At 43.2% G+C, this 22763-nt stretch overlaps 1 protein-coding gene across 7 annotated transcripts in view; it reads right to left on the bottom strand.

Moving 5' to 3' along the window:
• Window positions 1–1500: 1500 nt before the first annotated feature.
• NRP1 (neuropilin 1) overlaps window positions 1501–22763 on the bottom strand; it is a 139966-nt gene continuing 118703 nt past the window's right edge. For 5 of the 7 annotated variants that reach the window (XM_060097681.1, XM_060097682.1, XM_060097684.1 and 2 more), the window contains 6 exons: window positions 19466–19525; window positions 13185–13322; window positions 9175–9449; window positions 8588–8684; window positions 6437–6487; window positions 1501–4328 (listed from right to left, as the gene is read on the bottom strand). In XM_060097681.1, coding sequence (XP_059953664.1) covers window positions 4039–4328; window positions 6437–6487; window positions 8588–8684; window positions 9175–9449; window positions 13185–13322; window positions 19466–19525 — 911 coding nt within the window. In that variant the 3' untranslated portion in view covers window positions 1501–4038. The remainder of the gene's footprint in view (window positions 4329–6436; window positions 6488–8587; window positions 8685–9174; window positions 9450–13184; window positions 13323–19465; window positions 19526–22763) is intronic. The other 2 variants (XM_060097683.1, XM_060097685.1) reach the window with 1 other exon arrangement.

Genomic DNA, 22763 nt, shown 5'->3' with positions numbered 1-22763 from the left:
CTACTAAGAAGTGACATACGTGTGATAATATGATGCTCTTATCTGTATCATCTTGCAATGTTTCTTCGGAATATTATAAAAAAATGACAAGAGATCATCCTGGTCTCACTTGCTTCTTGGTGCTAAGTTGTACTCAGTTTGAAGCTCCTTCCCTCTGGCTTCTCAACCCCTGAGCTGAAAAGCTGCTTAAGACCCCTTCGTGGATAGAGTTTAGGGAAATAGAGCTAATTCTTGGCAGAACTGCTTTTTAATGCAACACAACAGCTCTATCACTGGGAAGCAGAAACGTTACGGAATGTTACAAAATCCATCTGATTTGCAAAAAGATAAAGTGCAATCCAGCCCAAGTGGTGATTAATATGTTAGGAGGGAAGACAGGAGATGGAACAAAAAATAATTTTCATGTTTGAAATTAAATGTTTCAATCCTCGTGACCTATTTAATTCTTGACTTTGGGAAGAATTCTACAGTGATTTAGCTCATTAAACCCAGGAAGAAAAGCCTAGCTTAGCAGCTAACTAGGGATAAGAAATGGGTGAAAAGCATCTATGTTTAAGGTTTCTCAAACAATGAAACAGAAAACATTAATCTATGGCCCTTAGCGCTCTTCAGAAAGTATCTCTGGATTAATTATGATAGACTCCTTGTAAGTCATCATGTTTTCTGGAAACACCCATGAGCATAAATAGAATTTAAGTTCAGTAAAGTGATTACCCAACTCTGGCTCTTTTCTCTAAGCAGAGAGACCGAAAACTCCACTGAATAGGGAAAATGTCCTCTTCTTAGTTAAACCTTGGAAGATGCCAAAGGTGTCAGTGTCCAGAGAGAAGTAGGAATATTGATTCACTGGGAAGGGCTGTGCAGAGCAGACCACCCCTCTGCTTCAGAATTTAGTTTTCCTATAATCAGAGGAAGGTGAAGAATGAACCATCGGCACATGGATGGTGGGGATGAGGGGAGGCCAGTTGTGTTGCAACAAGCTTTCTTAAGGGTTTACTCTACTCTACCCTACCCTCGTCTTTGTTTATTATTATTATTATTATTACCACTACTATTATTGTAGTCCCAGATGGAAAAGAAATTTTCCTAAGAATTACCAAGTAGCTCAACTTTGCCCTTTCTCAAAATTTAGCATAGCTGCATGCCTAAACACTGTCAGATTTATTATCTATTTACTACAAGAACAAAACTTACCAACAGATTTTTGGGAATTTCATTTAAAAAAAAAACTTTACTAAATGGAATATAGAAACATTTGACACAAGATTTGGAGTTGAAAATTTTCCACTTATAATGCCAAATTCTTTATGCCTTATCTTGACAAGTATCCAGTTTGGGTTGATATTCTTTCAGGAAATGTCTTCTTAATCTTCTCTCCTTATTAGGATATTATTTTTAAAAGAGAACTTTAAAAAATCTTGAAAGTTATTTGATGCTGAAATAATACCAATTTCTTTAACAATAACAAAGCTAATATAATAAAAGCCATCAGGTTTGGGATATTTTAGGAAAATGTTTAATTCAACTGTTTCTTTGGAATGTAGTAGTCATAGTTTGGAATTTAAGTTACAGTTCAGTTCTGTGTGGTTTTTCTCAGTGTCTGAGAATACAAATGTCATTTAAAGTTAAGGCTTCGCTGTTCATTTTGAATCAACAATTTACAAGTGTCATATTGTCATAGAAAATAAAAATTTCTGTAAAAAAAATTTGCACAAAATTTTATGATGGTACAAAACATGAAGCAATAATATACCAGTAAAATGAAAACATTTTACTACAGAAAGTTTTATAGATCTCAATAAAGAAAAAAATATGTTATTTTACACCTTTTAAAATTATGAAACAATCTAAAACAATATAAACTGAACATTTTGTAACACTGCCTTTACAAATTAATAACTTTATAAACATATAATTTTTAAATATATTTATCAGTGCAAGATACTTTCAAATTTAAAGTTGCAGTATCATTTTTCCTTGGCTGAAGACAACTGTAAGTCTGTTGCCTTAAAGATAAAATCAAGTCTTAATGCTTTCATCCTGGTACGATTATAACGGCTGAATGGATGCCTCTGGGGATAAGAATCTATTCTTCTTTCATAGTGATCAATACTTTCCTGGAAACAAAAGGCATTCTCAATTCAATTAGACCAGGATGAATGGACTTTCCCCTCCATGATGCAAATGTGACTCCCACAAATATATTCGAGTGAGACCTACAGCAGTGCCGGAAGGGAGGAAGTTCTTACGTACAACAGGCATGGCACAAATACACGGAAAAAACCCGAAGCTTCTTTGGGTTAATTCAATGCTGCCTGATAAGATATTTACTTCTCTGTGCCATTGGAGGCTTAGGTCTTGCCAGCCCCAAGGCAGGCTTTTTGTTTGTGAGGCACTGGAAGTTTCTAGAAGCATTCATTCAAGTCTCTGTTTTTTCAGGGTTGCCGCTGACTGAATTTTTAAAAACATTTGTTTTGACTTTACTCATTTTCTTCCCCTCTGTCATCTTAAAATACTTCATCCCCAGGCACCATGATTTATTGTCGCTTTCTTAAATTAACTGTTCTTTCTTCCCCTTCCCTTGTCTGACTCAATACCAAAACAAGAAGGCTCTCATGGGTCATTTTTGTGTATTTGGATGTAAAAATTTCCTGTTTTTGGATATGGGGAGAACTCTATTCCTTTGGGTCTCACTTGAAAGCCAATTAGTATTATTTCTTCTCTCAACTTATCACTATTTTAATTAAATGCAAACATTTCTATCGAAGATCATTTCGATTGGAATAGACAGACAAATGGCTTAGGAAAAAAGATACTGTCACTTTAACCAGTTAACAAGGAAACCAAAGTTAGACTTTGGAGGGCAAAGTTAGGAATTTCCCTTATTTATTTATTTTCCAACATAAAGTCTAGTAAAAGTGTTTGCCATTACCAGCAGGTTAAAGCTGCAAGTTTCTTTTCTGGATAATGGCAAATGCTTAAATCCTAAGAGAGGAAAAAGACAGAGAGATAGGAGAGAAAGAGTTTACATTTGAAAATACATTCCATATGAAAGAACAGTAAGAGAGAATATTGCAGCTTTATACAAAAGGGTCGAGAGACAGGAAATTGAACTACGGAAAAAGCAGAACAATTAAGCCACGTTGCCAAATCTTCGGAGCCCTTGCCTACCCGGAGGCTGACATCTCACACTAAAATATACTTTCTTCTTAGTCAGTGGGCCACCAGGGTTTGATTCAAGAGGAGGGCTTTCACCAGCCAGAAACAGGGCAGGTTAATGTAACACAATGAGAACCAGTACAAACAAAAAGGCACTTGAGAGGACGTAGACCAGCCAGTGCCAAGGATTCTTCGTTGTGGTTGTCGGCATCACACCCAGTTGCCAGCAGTGTTTGGTGATGGCACAGTTTTCTGTATGGAGTTCACAGCACAAGGTTGAGTACAACACTGGAAAACATCGAGGAAATCTGACGGTATTGCTTCGTAAACAGAACTGACACACTAGACTGGTACTGAGGCTACGGTACTTTAACAGAAAACATCCTACCCCTCCTTTGCCTATGCACAACGCGGGCGATGACACACAAGGCCGGCTTCAGGAGTCCACTGAAATGGGGTTACTCAAATATATTCTGGGCACTGGGCTGCAGGTAGCATGTCCGTCAAAAGGGCCCCACTGAATAAACTTGGTGCCAGCATCTTGGATTTTGCAGTTTCCAAAAAGAATCCAGAAGAGGAAGAGAGAGAAGGGAAAGGGGAGTCCAAATGAATTATTAAGTCCATCATACTTGGTCTCAACACCAGCATTTGATCATTCAAAAGAAACCAACAGAAAGAAGCTGACTGTACAGGATTCCGATTGTTAACACAGCTAAGTCGTTCATGTCTGTCGGCAGAACTCATCGAAGCTCCTGAGAAAACCTGGCTTGGCATCAGTAACGCACTTCCCAGCCTGAACAGTGAAAGACCGTCCGGTCCCCAGCTCAAGCTCTGTCCGCCGCTCCACTCTCCTGCTCGCCTGGTCACCTCTGGCTGCCTTCATGCCTCTGAGTAAGTACTCTGTGGATTCAGTTTGTCTTTTTTCAACTTCACGCCATCCACCAGTTCGAAGTTATAGTTCTCCAGGGCAGATAAGTTTCTTTCCGACATCCCGTTGTGCCAGCAGGCACAGTACAGCACGACCCCGCACACGGCGCCCAGGAGGACGCCCAGGGCGCTCATGGCGATGATGGTGATAAGGATAGGGTCCAGGGTCTTCAACACACTGCCCGGCTTCCTGGAGATGTTCTCATCACCGTCTCCCGTGCCTCGGTATCCTGGCGTGCTCCCTGGGGAGAAAAACGAAATTGGCTCTGTGAGCTGCCAACGTACCAGACGAGAGTAGACAGAAATGGAGAAGAAGGAAAGAGAAAGGAGTGAAGCACACGTCCTCCCCAAGAGCCTGCGGGGGATTTCTGCAGCGGGGCTTTGGCTCCCCCATCGCCAAGAAACACCAACGTTTAGGTTTGACTCATTGCTGGGAATTGAAGGTGGGAGGGAAGGGTATTGGGTGTTGGTGCTGTGATTCTGACAGGAAGCTTAGCGCATGGAAACCACTGACTCTGGGTAAACAATGAGGGTTCGCTTCTAATCTAATTCCGATTTCATGCAGCCCGCCATCTGTGAGATTGTAATCTGTATTTATCGTCCTTGGCCAGATAGGAGGTCTGTAAACTTTGCAAAATGCTTCGTCACACATTTGTCTAGAGGGGGATTTAACCATTCCTGGTGCATCTGCCTGATCCCCAAACCCGGCACGAGGTACCCGCCCAAGCTGTCTTTCTGTGTGGTAATGCTACCACACATCAGATCTTCAAGTTTCCTCCTTGAGTCAATGGTGGTTTCACTCAAGAAGGAGAGGGCTTTCAGAAAGAAGGAAGGCATGCCTGCTGCTCACATTTAAAGTGGCTTATGGCTCCAGTCTAGAAGCTGGGTCAGTGCTGTGCTGAATAGAACACATTTAATAATCAGCATCTTTGCTGCCCTGGTGGTTTCCCTGGAGATGGTCACACAGCTCTGCACTCAGGCACTGGGGAAATGTTTTCTTTAGAGTGGAACGTGAGAAATTACTAACATGGGAGCTTTGAGTCTCATTACCTGGGACTAGAAATGAGACTAAAATGTCAACGTGCAACAGGCCTGGTGTTTACTTAATGGTGTTCTGACCAACAAGGATTCCAATCAAAGAAAACTAAAAATATGAGACGCAAGTCCCTAAATAGGGGGAAACAAGCCATGGGAACATATTAATATCCTCTCCCTTGATGCAACATTGTTTTGAAACAACCTCTAATAAAGTTTACAACCCAGCGTGGACTACATAACTAAGCTAAAAGAGTCACGTGTTAATATGACCAACTGCAGACATGGTGCCATCTTTATTTGTCTCCATCAAGTCCAAGTCTGGCTATAGTAGGTCCACATTTCTAATGGCAACAGGTGCTGCTGTTGATGGACAGGGCACAGAACTGCTGGCAGCAGCTGTGAGTGATGCTGGGGCAAGTGTCCAACACCACCACTGCTGGCAGGAGGCGCAGAGACTTCTGGGAATAAAATAATATCAGGCAAGGCCTAACTCCAACCAAATGTCTTGCGTTGGATCACAAAGCAGTGTTCAACAAAAACACGCATTTTCGAGTTAATCAGTCTGAAGTCCGAGGCTACCACCTAATTTGCTGTGTTACTTAAGGCCAAGCCACTGCTCTGAGTTTCAATCTCCTCATCTGTAAAATGGGGATAAATACACTCAGAGAGCGGCTGTGAGGATTAAATAAGATAACTTATGTAAAGCGATTGGAACATACTAGCTACTCAATAAACCCCCATCAGCATCATCAGCATCATTATCATCAATACTGTGATCATTATCGCAAAACGAGGGTTTCAGTAGAGGAGGCTGGGAACAGATGGCCCAAACAAAACAGATTATCACAGAAACTGGGCTCCCGTTCTCTAAAGATTATATCTGGATATAAACCAGGAACAAGAATTTGGGTTGGTTTCAAATTATTATACGAAAATTATTGCAGGTCCTCGGGTAAGAAACAATCTTCACTAGTTTCCTGTGTCCATAGTTATAAAATGAGAGTGTTTCACGTCACTGTCCTCTGAGCCCCCTCTTGCAGCTCAGGCAGGGAAGGGCCAGGCTAGCACACGTCCCCAGGGCTCACCCCCTCACACAGGCTGAGCCTCTTACTGCGTGCGGCTCCCAAGTCTGCAGAGCAGGTAGGAGAGGGCACTCTGACGACAGCCCAGGCACAGTACCACGGATGTGGGTGTTTATTTCATGTGAGCTGCTTTGATACACCAGTGCATCAGAGTTCCAGAAAGCTTCTTCATAAATATACTGAAAGCCACAGTAAAATATTTTAAAAATCGGTCAGCAAGACAAATTTACCTGTTTCGTCGATTTTACTTTCTGGGTTCTTTTTATCCAGGTCTGCTGGTTCTGACAAGTCAAACAAAATTGAAAGAGATATTTGAACTGCCAACCAAATACAGTACACACAAACTACATAAACCTTTACACACACACACACACACACCCACACACACACCCCCCACTAATGGCTCTGCTGGGTTTCCTTTGGAGTTTTTAGTACAATCTGACCCCACCAAATAACTGGAGAGCTATAGGGAGGCAGTGTTAAATGACTAGGGAATTGGTGTCAGATCTAAATCCAGGAAGCACTGCTGGAGCAGAGTGTGTTGTCTTAGCAGAAGAGCAGGGTGGAGGGAAATGGTTTTGGCATTTGGAGTGTGGGGAAATCTGGTGAAAATAGAAAACAGAAGTGGAGTTGCACATATGGCTACCATCCTGTGCTTTTGTAGATAACTGCTTCGTAAGTGTTAGTTTCTCATATGGTATGTCAGCTCATTAAGGCCAGAGATTGTGTCCTGTGTCTTAACCAAAAAAAAGAAAGCATCTGGAGGGAGTGGAGTCCTGGTATCCCTTATGGTTCTGAGTAGAACACAGGGACGTGGTTCACTGCTACGTCCCCAGCATTTAGAACAGTGTTCAGAACATACATGGTGCCTCAATAAATATTTGTTATATTAATGCATGAATAATTAACAAAGAGCTGATAACCTCCCAGCATCCATGGCTAAATATTCAAGGAAATATATTTGTCGAATAACTGTAGAATTATCTTAGACGCCTTTTCATTGTTACAGCAACACAAAGTTTCAATGGTGCTTTAGCTGTGACTTTGAGTATAATGCCCAGCAGTAAGCACAGCTAAGTTAGATGAGTCACATGAAAACAGAAAGGCTCACGGACTTGTCTTAGCTTCTATACATTCACTGTAGCACTGGGATGCTGCTTTGCACAGAGAAGGTGGTCAGTGAAAACCTGTTGAACCAGATTGAATGTATTTCTTGGTTTCAGCTGGTAGAGCTTGCTCTCCCATTCCAAAAACATCACCATCAACCTTCTCATCTTGGAATAGGAAAGCAAGCAGTACGTGCCCTGTGTAACTGTATGAAACATACATTTGAACAACTGTGTAGACCTGGATGTGGGGAATTTGTAAAGTAGTTGCAACTTAAATATTAAGCCTTATTTTCTGTGAAGGTCTGCAAAGTACTGTGGCAGGAAGCAGACCTTTATTCATTGCCCTCTTTTTCCCCCAATTCCTTCAATCGACCCTATCAAATTATTGCCACTTTAGGGATTACGTATATCCAATACATTGTATAATAAAAGCTTTGTAAATTGCTGAAATGACCAAAAACCCATTATAGCCAACAGGCCTCCTTTGTCTTAAATTTGCCCAATAGGGTTATTCCATTTTGTTATAATTAACATCCTATTATATAATGATATATAACAAAACTTTAAGTGTAGCAAATGGAGCTTAAGACTAATTACTGTGCTATTACATTGCCATTAGTGGTGCTATTTATAATTATATATCAAGAACTGGGAGAATGAATTGGTTTTCTACGTCAGACTCTTACTCATATACACCAGACTGATGAAATCCATAAACTCTGAAATACTAGGCAAAGTGTCTAAATGTCCTTTATTCTTTTGAGTCAACTCAACTGTTTTTAGAGTCAGAAACATTTACTTATTTGTAATAAAGCAAAGGATGATGGTGTCTATGATTCATTCACATTGTAATCTTCATTAAATCCACTGTGATAAAAAATTTCAAAGGCCTACTGCTTGTTGACACACTCAGATATTTGGAATTATCCAGATGTCTGAGTTTTCCGCTTCTCATCACAATGTTTAGGCATGGCGTAACCAGCCTGGAAACTGTGAGTTTCTTCTTTGCTATGATCTTTGGATTGCATATTATTTGTGTAGTTTTGTGGGTGGCAACCAGACATTCTAAGTGAACCAGGTTAGATAATGGGGCAGCTAAAGGTAGACTGACCTGGCCTTATGCCCTGTTGCACCAGATCACGCGTTCTATAGGATGTGCTTATAGCCCACATTAAAATTCGAGGTCCAAATGAGCACGACAAAGACCCTTCAGTGGAAGGACACGCGCCCTGAGCAAGCACTGCTTTGGTTTCTACAGCAACCCATACTTACTTGTGCAGTCCTCTTGAGGGATGTGGTTATTGATGCTAATGTCATCCACTGCGATCCCGCCAAGGTTGCCTTTTCCGATTTCACCCTCAAAAATCACCTAACAAAATGAGATCATTTCCACAGTATTTAAATGTTGGGTCCCAAATAACAGTGCTTACAAATGCTTGTTCAGCTCAAGTCACAGCACGTAAATGAAGTTCATGAGATTTCGAATGAGCACACGATTTGCTCTTCAATCCATATTAACTGCTTGGGGATGGCATAAAACTTCTCCTCATTGTATCTTTGTATGATACAGAATGTAAAACTGGAAAAAGCAGCAAATTAAAGGAATGTTCATTGTGACAGCCCCAAATAATTATTGAGTAGCATTTTCCCTTCTTTCTCAGCAGTCGGTCCTACGTCTGTAATCTAGGAGACTGTGAAATATGCTACTGAGATTATCATCATTGCAGCAGTATCTCAGGTTCATGAAACACCTGAAATAAAATTTGGAATGATTTCCACATCTCATTTGCATAACTTTCAAATATTACCCCAGAGACCCCAAAACAGCTACCCGCCCCATCCTAGAGAAGGGGGCCCACCTGGTAAAGTTTCAGAGATTTGTGCAGCAGGACACGCCCCTCTTTCCAGTGGTCCCCTTGGTGTCCGATGGCCATCCAGACCAACTGGTCGTATTCCTCTGGCTTCTGGTAGCGCAGTTTGACCCTCAGCGTGCCCACGTGTGAACCAGACATGTGATACCAGAAAGTCATGCAGTGGGCAGAGTTCTGGGAATAAACCACAGGGCTCACCAGGCGAGCCACTTTGCCTTTCTGGTTTTCATCAGCTTGCGAGTAGATGAAGTTGCCATCTCCTGCTGTGACAAAAAGCTGTGTTAAAGAGAGTGGCCAGGGGCTTCCCTGGTGGCGCAGTGGTTGAGAGTCCGCCTGCTGATGCAGGGGACACGGGTTCGTGCCCCGGGCCGCGAAGATCCCACGTGCCGCAGAGCACCTGGGCCCGTGAGCCATGGCCGCTGAGCCTGCGTGTCTGGAGCCTGTGTTCCGCAATGGGAGAGGCCACAACAGTGAGAGGCCTGCATACCGCAAAAAAAAAAAAAAAGAGTGGCCAAATGGATGAACCTTTGTCTCTTTTCTATCAAGTTCTGCTACTCAAACCTTCTCTCCTGGGCTGAGCACCAGAACCCAATCGTGCAGGGGAAGGGAAAGTGGGCATTGGATGGAATCCTCATTGACACTGGAGGCTCTGCTCTCAGCTTCTGTGAAAGCACGTTTGTGACAGAGGCTATAAACAGCGCTCGTCTGATACCACGTGTCTGGAACGCACTGTCACATGGACACGGGCTATGACTTGTGTTGGTCTCTGCACCATTGCAAGCAGATCGGATGTACAGGAAGACCTATTTCACGCAACTTTAAGATTGCTTCAGCAGCACGCATGTGAACACAGACACTAAATGGAAACATTTAGATGTATTCTTATTTATCTACCATTGGAGCAGGTAGACTTCTGGTTGATGATGCTTTGGTCACTGTAACTGCTTGATAATAAAGCTGCAGTTTGTCCAAATAATCTGGCAATCTTTTTTTTTTTCAGCCAAACTTCGATTCTTTCCCCCTAGTTTGTTTTAATGGCTTATAAATTCCTTAAATACACCTGAGAGCCTGAAACTCAGCTGTGAGCCCCGCTCCTGTTTGATGTGATCTTCTGGTTCCAGGAGAGGTGAGGCTGCATTTCTGAGGCTTATTAGAACCTGCCATTTTGGCAACGGAGATGCTTGCCAAGCTTGGAGGACTAACTCCTGGCTCTGCTGTTAATGACCCCCTATGGGAGCACCGCCTTCTGCCACCACCTGGTCTAAACACACAACTCGTGTTTCACTGTTTGCTCTGCAAATAGCAATGCTACTCTAACACCGTAACTGCTGAAAATATGGATCTGATGCTGAGCCTCAGTGGGCAGCAGGATGTTTGGTGTGCTGCCCCAGAGGCTGGTGTGCTTGGGAGATACTCTTTCACTGCATGTATGTGGGCACATCCTGAGTCAGCAGCGTCCAGGTGAAGTGGATGTGTCCTCAGTCGCTTTCCTCCCTCACCTGGCTGCTTGTCTGAAATGGCTCCCAAGCACTCTTAATGAAACCGGTGGGCGGGGAAAATGAAAGGAGAGTGGAAATAAAAACCACGGCCCCGGCAGTATGTGTGATGCTCTGGACCACGCAGACTCAAGTCATCCCTGGGGTTTGTTTCCTCCCACTGATTTACCAAATGATGCTCACCTGTCTGTGTATGGTGCCACTTCACTCAGCCCACCAAGACGGGCAGGTAAGACATGCCCGCATCTTGCTGCTGTCCCCCGTCCCCGATCTTATGGAGAAGAATGAAGTTGAGGGTGCTTAGCTTAAATGGTCCCCGAGTCAGGCCGCTTCTCTGCCCCGTACTGTGCTGTCTTCTCCCACTGCTGCTCCCCCGGCCATTGGACACCCTCATCCCACTGCGCTGGAGCCGTCTCCCACCCGGAACCAGACTGTGAGCACCTCCAGGGTTGGGTTCCCTCCTTTACACCTGAATCTCCAGTGCCCCTCACTGCATCTGCCATGTATGTGGGTGGCTCGATAGCACATGTGCAATGAAGCAGAGGAAGATGAGGGTTTGGGGAATCCTCTGAAAGGAGGAACATAGCTTCATTGTTAGAGGTCGAATGCAGAAAAGCATATGGGATTCCTTTGATAAATCCAAAATTGGGCTGCAGGCTATTGTACCCAGGTAGTGTTCATTTTCAGAAATCTCCACGTTAGATTTGCAAAGTGCCACACATGATCTGTGGCAGGCTGTATGCGTGTGTCCTGTGTGGGGGGCTCTTTTCATTCAGACATTTTCATGTTAACAAGTTCCTGCCTTTCAGAGGTCGGGCTCACCCATCTCTCTTGGCAAATGGTTGTGTGTCTAGTGCTGCAGGGGTTCCTCCTGGTTTGGGCAGACTTGGCACCACTGCCAAGTAAATGGGGGGCTTCTGGGAGGACAAAAGAGACCAATCCTTCTGAAGGAACCGCACTTCTCAGCCGCTAATCTAAGACAAGCCCGCCTTTTCTGACACTCCAACACATAAAGTGCTGAGGTTTTTCCTTTCGGGGATTTCATCACAGTTCTGGGTCGGGAACTCTCTCTCCGTTTTCTCAATTAGCACTGTACTTCTGCAAGCCTTTTAGCTTTTGTCTCTGGCTAACATAGCTTTTAACCTCCTTTGAATGTCAGATCCTACTGAGCCATTTTGCTTCACTTTGCATCAATTTTTCCACCATTACTGCCTTCATTTCAGCTAATTGCATTTGGTTAATTTGATGCCATTTCTATGTACAGTGCCATTTACAGTCAAAGTATTTTAAGTTTTCTAAAACTGCTTGTCTTAAGATTCAATTGAAAGTGTCTCAGAATTGAAGGAGTCCAATTTTATCCAATTTCCTTGTCATTCTTATTAGGAAAGGAAGTAGCTGTGATGGAAAGAGGGCTATTCAACCTACTTAATGGTTGTATTCACAGGGGAAAGAGTGAACAACAAAGTGGGAAAGGCATCAAGTACCCTTTGCCTGTCCATCGGCCCACTGGCCCACTCATCCCAAGCACAGGCATGGGGAAACTCGGCTTAATGAGATTTCTCGGCATCAGCAAATGCCCCTCTGGGGTCTCTTTTGGGAAACATGACTTGAGGAAGCAGTCCTGTCGGTATCACTGATTAGGGCCGAAGTTTGTGGGTTGGGTGTTTGTGTGTATGTGTGTGTGAGGGTATGCATGTGCGTTTTTCTGCAGGACACTGATGGTTCTTTATTCCATATTTCAAGTTGGGTGATAAAATGACTAGGAGGAAAACAGGATGGCGGTGGGTAAAAGAGCTCCCAAAAGTGGCTGATGGCTCCCTATGTACCCCAACCCTAATTAATCTTAGAAGGAAAGTAAGATAGGAGGTGAGGTGAGTTGAGGTGTGGCGAGGTTTCTATCTGCTCAGAGGGAATGGGCTACATTTACAATCTTCCTCAAAAGAACAAGATTTCTACCCCTACCCCAACCCATTTCCACTTCATGGATCAAGAGAGTAAGCGTTAAGCTCACTTATTGTTTCTTTAGCTGCAAAATAAATGAGATGACACCATCTATGGTGGTGTTTGGACTTGCTTCCAAACAACCCAGAGTCAGGATGCTAGAGATAAAATAAGACTCCTAGGATTTGATGGTTGTTGAAGTTGGGTTATGTACAGAGAGGGTTCACTTTACTATTTCTTTTCTACTTTTGAATACATTTGAAATTTCCCATAAAAATGTTCAGAAGAAGTAGAAAACAGGTATTAATTCACACACACTGATTTGCCAAGTTTGCTATTTTTCTGAGGGGCCAATCAGTTGCTACATTTAATCAGTATTCTCTACAAAGTGGCCTAAGAGAATCTCTACTAGGGAAAGACATGATGTTAATTCCAGAAAAGAAAAGCAAAAGTGAATGCTCTGTAGTATTTTCTAAACTCCCTACACTCAGAGACCCATCAACCCTCCGCAGTAACTTTCTCTAATTCAAAGAAATGAGGCCACAGTGAACCCTCCGTTACCTGTGTGATCCTGAATTGGTCCCGTCTTGCTGGTCAACACGCTCCATTTGAGCTGCACGTGATTGTCATGCTCCCAGTGACAGAACGTCTTATGAGAACCCCAGCCAAACTCACAGTTAAAACCATATGTTGGAAACTCTTCAGTGGGTGGAAAGGAAAAAAATAGAGACAAGCAGAGAAAGACACATTTAATCATTTAGGTCAGAGAGGTCCTTAATTCGTTCATGGAAAGCATGATTTACATAACTTCATGTCTGTTTGAAAATTCCAGGAAAGCCACAAAATCCAGGATTACCACAAAACTCAAAAGATGCATGGAGAAGGCCAAATGCTTACAACATCATATTTAGTAACATTAAAAAAATTTTTTTTTAATCCAGCTCAAAAAGATGATGGACTGCCTGTCAAACTGCTACATAAAATTTCCAGGAAGGTTACTTTCCAAAGCATGTATATTACATGTATATTATATTAGCATTCTCCCTATTTCCGCAATACTTAATATGAAAGATACTCGGCTCTTGAGGATGAGTCATATAAATTGATATCCACCAGTGAAAAGAATCTTAATTAGAGATTGACCCATGAACCTCAAACGTCTAGAAACGTGACTTGGCTGAATATCTCACCCTGGAGGTTATTTGTATTCTCACCACACCAGCTTATGCTTCAGGTTTTTACTGGCAGATGTCTGAAGCATTTCATAAGATTATTTTTTACTTCTGTGCTTTATATCAGGTCAGTTAATTTTAACTGGAAGCCTCTGCTTTTTTAGTGAATTTTCAGATTTGCCTATAAATTGTTTGCCCCACTTAAAACCTCAGTGTAAAGTCAAGTAAAGCCAAAGCATACTTGAATAGGTGCCCACCTGTGTATTTTTTAACGTTCAAAATGCTTCCTTTGGAATCTAAAAGGAAAGTATGAAGGGATTCTCAGGAATGATTTGTGTGTTCTACAAGGTGCTATTTGGGTATGGGGTCTTTTAAACCTCCATAGCCTTATTTTTTTACTCAACCCTTTTTTTTTTTTGGGAAATTGGTTAACTTTTTAAGAATGGGGGAAATGAAGTCTTTGAGGCTTGGAATTTTGGGGCGGTAAACTTGAGCTAACAATAAAAAATAATCCTAAAGATAAAATTCTCTTGCTTCTGTCAGTCCGCTCCTCCCCCGAGTATACAATAAAATTAAGCACACAATAGGGGCTGGCTTCTCTAATGAGGGTCATTGCTTCTCACTGAGTTCAGGTGTCCACAAGATGGCAGCATTGAGATGAGGAGGAAGGTGCCTAGGGCAGCTAGCCAACTGATCTAAAAAATAAAGCCTCAAAACAACTTCTCTGTACAATAAGGGAAGTATGGTATTATATGCTGTGTTAGGGTCAGGCTGAGAGCCTATCTCATTTGGATCTTTTCTTTAACTTTGTCTAAGCATTTAACACAAATATCTTGCTTTCTTCTCCGAGTCTGGGCTCCCTTGCCCCTCCCCCACTTCAACAATGGCAGGAGGAATTATAATGGAAAGGTTTATTGAATAGATAAGAATGAGTTACTTTGCATTTTGAGTTTCCAAGGAACTCTTTTCAAATGCTAATGTGAAATTTGGAAGGAAGGCACCACACGCATTGTCAGAACTGAGCAGGATGGATTCTCCCATCCGATGACAGTGTGACCTGCCAAAGGATTCACAGGGACAGCTGGGAAAGTAAACCTAGGGAGTCACGTGATGTGTATAACGTGAGCACTTTCAGTTCGGGCAAAGGGCTATATTTCACAGCGGTAGTGTCATTGGAGAGATAGATTTCATGCCTAGTCCATCATAACCATGAAATAGGGCTTCTTAAAGCATGAGAAACCCTCTCCAAAATCTGCCCTGCTTTGTGCAGCAAGATTGAATTTTGCAGAAGTAGTGGTCAGCTGAACAGTGACAGAATGGTTGAACAACCTTGGATGTCAACGCCCATAGCCCCGAAAGGTACTATTGTGTAATCTCGTGTTAGAAAATGTTAATATGGGAAAATGTTAATATGTGTGTGGTTCTGGGGTCTCTACTTAAACGTTAATTATAAGGCATGCACAAAGAGGAGGGCAGTAAGCCATTACAGCATACACATTTCTGGTTATATTTGCCTTGTTAATATATTAAATTTATTGTATAATTTACAGAAAACCATACTATCCGTAATTTGGCTATTACTATTCTGGCGATGTCATAAAATATAAGAAGAACTCGGGTATTTTTGTCATGGCCAGGACAGAGGATGGCTTTGCCTGAAAGAGTAATTCAGGCACTTCTCCAGGGAATGGAAGTCAGCCTGTATCTTCCACTGTTCTTCCCAATCTACGAATTTAACATGGCGATCTGCTCTAACTACTCTTTTATCTCCTTGTCCCGATCATATAATTTATGGCAATCTTGTTAAATTAAAATAAATGTTTTTTTTTTTTAATCAGTACCTTTTGTGGGGGATGGGTATGGAGTCAGAATAGTTCAATGTTGAAGATTCAAGCCTGGCTAGAAAGGCTATTAAACACACAAGATACACAAAAACATTTCCAGAAAGGAAAAAAAAAAAAAAGAGAGAGAAAGAAAGAGGAAGAGAGAAGGACAGAAGCAGAGGAGAAAAGGGCAGAGAAAGAAAGAGAAAGAAAGCAAAAGGACGAATGAAATGTGTATATAGGACTAAGTAGGTGTGACCTTTCAATCTTCAAAATATTACCCAGGCCCTGTGGCTGCACAATTCTCATTAAATTCATTGGGAATAATCTGGCTAAATCCCTTCTTGACTCTTCAAAATAGCAGGAAACAATATTCTGAACTTAAATTTATAGCCCCTGTGAGCCAGCGCCAGCTGCGCCTGGTGAACCTAGTTTGCCCGGAGTTAGATCGTTAGCGCCATATACGTGCAAGGATTTAATTTTTAAATCTGGTCTTCAAAACTTCTATTGGGTATGCATGCTTGCTTACTCATAGACTGGTCTTGCAGTGGAAATAAGTGGAGGTGCCTGGGTCAATGCAACCATGGGTCATGAACATACTCTGAACTGCTCTAGTGGATGTTTGGGGATCCCTGGAGGGTAAGAGGCTTCACCAGGGGGAGCTGGATTTAAAATGCAGGGCTTCTCATCAGTTCCTGGCAGAGCATTAATAGGCTTTTATGCATCCAATTACAACCCAGACAGTATATGAATATTATATGCCCACTGAATGTATTATATTGAGAAGAATCCTCAACATGAAGACTTCAGACTCTGCTTGAATCTCTAGTGGCTTCAGCAAAATCAGATGATGATGCAAGTTTAGGGTCTGACTTGCTGCTGCTTGTCAAGGTGCCTGTAGGACAGTGGGGATCCAGGTATCAGTCGGTTCACCTGACCATGGGGTGAACACCACAGAGTTAGACCTGATCTCTGAGCATTGGCTTAGCCAGGAGGTGACAATGAATGGAACTCCTCAAAGAAGCTCAGACAGTTCACTATCCATAAATGAAGATCTAGAGAGCCAGATTCATGACTCAGACAATGGAAAAACAGGAAACCAAGGCAAGTTGTAAAGGACTCTGGGCTGACTGTAGAACAGACAACCCCATCAATAAGCCCTGTGGTCCTGTAATAGAAAAGAACAAACCTTGGGGACTTCCCTGGTGGTGCAGTGGTTAAGAATCCACCTGCCAATGCAGGGGACATGGGTTTGAGCCCTGGTCTGGGAAGATCCCACATGCCGTGGAGCAACTAAGCCCGTGTACCACAACTACTGAGCCTGCGAGCCACAACTACTGAGCCCATGTGGCACAACTACTGAAGCCTGAGTGCCTAGATCCTGTGCTCTGCAACAGAAGCCACCGCAATGAGAAGCCTGCACACCACAATGAAGTGAAGCCCCCACTCACCGCAACAAAGTGTAGCCCCCGCTCACAGCAACTAGAGAAAGCCCGCACGCAACAATGAAGACCCAACATAGCCAAAAATAAACAAACAAACAACTACATTAAAAAAAAAGAACACAACCATATTATAAAAAAAAGAAGAAGAAGAACAAACCTGACTGCATATTGGATCTATTCCTTTAGCTCTAACCCTGTGCTCTCTTACCAGTGCTTAGCCTTGTTGCCTCTGCACTTTTATAAAAGAATGTTGCCTATAGCCTGAAATATACAGGAAAGCCCATTCTCAAGGCTGACCTTTAAAGGTATAACACTTTTCCATTCATGTAGAAATAAAAAGTTGCAGAATATAAAATAACAATTGTCTTGGAGGTTTATAGGAACATTGTGACCACACGTCCATGAACAGCTGCAAGAACAAAGGATTCCAGTACTAAGAAGTTTACAACAACCAACCACACCCCCTCCCCTTTTAGTCTAAAAGAAGCTTGAATCCTAACTCAGGTAAGATGGTTCTTTGGGACACTAGTCCACCATCTTCTCGGTCTGCAGGCTTTCTGAATAAAGTTGCTATTCCTTGTCCTAATACTTCGTCTCTCGATTTATCGACCTGCCCTGGGGTGAGCAGTATGAGCTTGAACTTGGTAACAGTTTGACGTGAACTTGTTCAGGTGGTGGTAGCAAGGGGTCTTACTGGTTCACGATTTGTACCTCTGCCCCCTGACCACAGTAGACCCTATGAGATGACTGTCTGCTCTGGATTTCCTCTGTGAAGCTATCAAGACAAAGGCCTTGAGTTCATGCACAAATCAAAAGTTCACAGAGCCATTCCTGGTCTCATAACAAAGACTTCCAGCACTAAGGGTGAGTCATCCCATTTGGGGATCTGATGTACCTTTCCATTTTCTCCAAGGTTGCTGTTCATGTTTGGTTTTTTGATGACCCCTAGTTCTTTGGACAGGCAGGAAAAGAGATGAGATCTAACAAGCTAGCTGGCAACTTCCTAGTGATTGTAATTAACTCTCTGGCAAGAGGAAAAACTAGAGAGACAGTTAAAATGTTTGTTACATTATTAGAACGTCACTTGTTCACCTTACCCCTCTCCCCTGTGACAGAGGGTCATAAAGAACCTGCAAGGAAGTTACCCCATAAAAACCACCCTGATGGGGCTGAGTGGGAAACCAGGAATTTCCTATCAGGGATGATGGGAAGAGAGCAAGAGCCCCATCCAGGAGGCAGGGGCAGCCAGCCAATCCCCTAAGGCTACGTTTTATAACCTGAAAAGGTGTGGATGGGACTCCTGGCTGGCTGTTGGAATTTAGCTGAACACTATTCTTCAGTTTCATCTTCGGTATTTGGGGGTGTCTGAGCTGAGTGGTAGCAGGGAGTCTGTCACCCTGAGCCCACCATGGCGAAACCTGGGGCTAAGTTCAGCTAAAGGGAAGTTTGTTTTGCTGGTTAATCGGGTCAAGAGTGACAGTACCCTTTAAGGAAGCATGCTAATCAGAGCAGTCCTTTCTGCTTTCTGCTGGCTGTGGAGGGTCTGCTGTGGAGGAAACAGTGATGTACACCACATGCCCCATTAAGAAGTGACCGTGGAGGCCAAGGCTGCGGGCTTCAGTAGAGGAAATGGGAGAAGCTGGTGAGCTGACCTGTTCACCTCACTCTAATGATTAACTTTAAAGTATGTAAAACTTCTGATTGCTTATACGGACTGTTTCCCCTGGTGTGTGTCTGTGGGGAAGATTTTCAAAAAATACTAACAGAATACAAAAGAGACTGAGGGGGAGGCCACCTTATCCCTGTGGCTGGGCCCTGATCAACAGCAAACCAGAGGCTCTAAAAGTCATCACAGGGCCTCTATTAATAAAAGGATGCAGAGGTGCCCTTCCCGAGGGCACTCCTCTCCGGGCGCAATGCTAGCCCTGGTTTCCTACACCCCATCTCGTGGCGCACCCACTGGAAATGCGGCTGTAAACCTGCCAACTCTGTGGCAGACAAAACTGACAAACTTCTCTTGTCTCCGATTTGCTGAGTGGCGATGAAAATAAATAGTCAGGCTGCTGCCTGGGAGACTTCCTTCTCCTGAGTTTGCAAACACAGTCCGTGTCCTAGATGTGCTGCGTTTAAACAAAGTATGTTCCTCGGTTCCTTCCGCTGAGAGCGGGGATTGTCACCATTTGGCAATGACTGATGGGGAAGGAAATGTTGCTCCCTGCTGCATATACATGTGGATGAAAGGAAAGCAGTGTTTATGGCTCATGCTTGCGGACCAGATGCTGGTGGCATCTCTGCTAGGACTTCGAGGGAAACGGAAATTGAGAACCGTAGCGATGTGCTATTTTGTGGGAAAGGACAGGCATATGTGAAATCTACCACATTTTCTCTTTGGTATTTGATACCTGATTGTATAGTGCTGTCTATCACGGTTGGCTTTTCTGTGGTCAGCACAGTGGTACCACCTGAAACACAGAAACATAACATATGAGATGAGAAAAAGGCAGCATTGTAGGTAATATTTAGTAGAGAATGCTGTATGCTTACATACATCTGTTAGAGGCTAGCAGTTCCCTCAGATAATTCTGCCTTTAATTCCAGCTATAGCAAATGTCTTAAATTTTGTTCACCACAATACATTTATTCATAAAGCATCTAGGCAGTATGGAGAGTTCCAGACTTCCTTCCAAGGGCATTCCCTGACTCCCAGACTAATCGACGACGCTCACAATTGCAAGAGTGAAAAGCAAAGGCTGCCCAAGGTCCTTAGTGACTTAAGTATTAAACTTGACCTAGACCTCTAAGCTTCAAATAGTTTCCCAAGGTTTCAGATGTGTGTCTTGGGGGGAGTTGCAAGGCTGGTCCCCCCAATCTATTTTAAAAACTGAAGTTTTAAAGCGGATGGCAGTAATTCCTCCTTTCTTTTGCTGCTGTGGTTGTTTCTTTTTCCCAAGGACAAATAATTCCGCCCAGTATGCAGTTCGGAGAAGCTGCAGGAAAAGGGGAAGGGCTGGAGGAACACATTTCTTCACAGTCCCGAGGAGCTGGAAGACCGCACAAACGACACCCTGAATGCTGTCAACTTCAGTCAGCCTGGGTCGACTTGGAATTCGTGGTCTGGGGACCAGTGGACACTTAGATTTACCCTCTTAGCTTAGGTATCTTAGCTCAGCCATTTTCCACCCTTCGTCATGAGACTTCTGTTTTAAAGTCCTGTTCTTCAAGTTGCCCAACCCATAAGCATCACCTGAACGCTTCTTGCAAAACTGGTTTGCTGTTTATTACTTTGGTGCTTGAGAAAGCCATTTCTCCATATGTGTGTCTGCCTTGCAGATCATGGTCGAGAGCATCTATTTGCTTTCCCAAGAGAGAAAGTCCTGGGCAGACTCAGGGTAAGGGCATGGGGGGCTCATGCCCATCATGGAAAGTTTGGAGGTGGCTATGAGGTGCCATTGTACCCCTTCCAGTAGTGTCATTCAATAGAGACTGTAATCATCTCTATTCTGGCCGAGCCCTAGTCCTATCCTGCAGCTCCCATGGGTGAGAAATCATCCGGATCGTGAATCAGAGAGCCGTAAAACCGAGCTCTTGAAGTGGCCTGAAGATTTCTGAGCTAGTCCGCTGTAGCACCAAGTCGTGTTACCCCTGCTCGCCCAGTAAATATGCTGGATAAGTGGTCTCACGTGTGCATGGCCTCAATGAGGCAGGCGCTAGGAGAAGCCATTACATATATTATGGGTTAAGAAGGTGAATCTATAATGGCAGAATTGGAGGGAGGCCAGACGCATTAGCATTCCGTTCCCAGTGGTCTTACAGGAGAAAGACTCAAGGTGAAAATTCACTTTTAAAAACAGATATGCACTGTCAGTTTTGTTAGAGGTTGGGAACCAAATTCCGCTGTTGGGTGCACACAGACCCAATGTGAAATGTGGCCTCCTGGTGCCTTTGGAGCCAATTGTATTATCTAATGACATCAAAGGCATTTGCAGGGCCTCCCTGGTGGCGCAGTGGTTGAGAGTCCGCCTGCCGATGCAGGGGATACGGGTTCGTGCCCCGGTCTGGGAGGATCCCATATGCCGCGGAGCGGCTGGGCCCGTGAGCCATGGCCGCTGGGCCTGCGCGTCCGGAGCCTGTGCTCCGCAACGGGAGAGGCCACAACAGTGAGAGGCCCGCATACCGCAAAAAGAAAAAAAAAAAAAAAAAAGGCATTTGCAAATGAGTAACTTCAAGGGTGAATTTTCACCTTGACAAGCAAGCAAAGGAGAGCAAAGCCTCTCCTCATTTCCATGCATTTGGTACAGTTCACCTGGAATTCAGTGTTGTTAATAGATAATGAGCATTTTACTAAATACTTATTTCCCCCTATATTCAAATAGGTCACCCCCAGGAGAAGACATTAAAGTGACATCGTCTCTGTTAAGGAACCGAACCTTCAGAGAGCATTGATCCAAATTTCCATGCGGCCAACCATCAGGGTGAAAGGGAGAATACTTTTCGTTTGGTTTTAAGACACTGAACGTTCAAAGTTTGCAGCTGTGACAGAAAGAGCAAGGAGGGTACAGACTTGTGTGTGAGCCCAGGAGGTGAGATGCTCACCTGTGAAAAGATAGTGGGTTAGGGGCAGGCTGGGCTGCTTGCAAACACGGGCAAATGTCAGCCCGCCTTTCTTCAGAAAAGACTAACACAGCTTCATAGAGCATAGAGCTTCATAGAGCATAGAGCTTCATAGAGCAAAATTAGCTTTTAAAAAAGGACAAATGGGCTGTCATGCAGTAAATGAATACAAAGCATGAGAATGTCTTCTTAGATCACCTCTTCTTGTTGGGGGAATAGAGTGAGCCTTAACAGCACCCCCAGAAGTTCTTAATATATACACGTATAGATCAAATTATTGAAACAAATGTGCTGGCCTGAGAAAATGACTTTTTTTTGGCCAGGGTGATATGTAAAAAAAAAAAACAAAAAAAAACTAGAATGCATTTTTTTTCTATCTACCCAATAAATGATTTTAAATGCTGTAGATAAACTATCGCCTTGTACTTATAAAGGACTGTCAGTGTTTCCAGTCAAAATGACCCATTTTCTGTGGTTTGCAACTCGGGGCCATACACAATTTGCTCCAGGCTAACAGACTCACCCTATTTCATTCAAAGGCTTAGGTTTCAATTGATTCAGTCATGAGCCGATGCACAAATGAGAAGGTTGGTTGTTCTGACACGAGGAATAAATCTGAGGCTTTGTCTCTAATCAATATTAACTGACCACTTTAGGGTTCATAAAGGAAAGAACCTCTCCTCAAGAGGGTAATTGAACAGGGGAGTCTGATGACTGCAGACATTCCTTTTTATGAGGATTTTCACTACGGATGGGACATGTGACCGGGTTTACAAAAAGCCTGAGGTTTGCAGAGTGTTCACAGGCGACCTTGGGAAGGTTATGTAGGACCTGTTTCACCAGACTGGTACTCTGTTTTAACATCAGCTGTTATAAGCTTTTTAGCTGGAGCTTGACATCTTACAAAGAAAAGCCCTCTGCGTTAATTAGAGTAATTTTTGTGGCTTGCAACTACTTATATACAAGATGTGTTTTCAAAAGCCCATAGCCACGTGACATTTATTGGCCATTCGACTGTAAGCAATTATCCTGGAAATTTGGAGGCAGAGAACCTTAGGAAGTAGGATTTAAATGTAAACTCAGTTCATG

This window comes from Mesoplodon densirostris, chromosome 4, assembly GCF_025265405.1.
Source record: "Mesoplodon densirostris isolate mMesDen1 chromosome 4, mMesDen1 primary haplotype, whole genome shotgun sequence".
Classification (NCBI taxonomy): domain Eukaryota; kingdom Metazoa; phylum Chordata; class Mammalia; order Artiodactyla; family Ziphiidae; genus Mesoplodon; species Mesoplodon densirostris.
The sequence above is the reverse complement of the archived record's forward strand: the minus strand, read 5'-3'. Positions and strand labels throughout refer to the sequence as shown.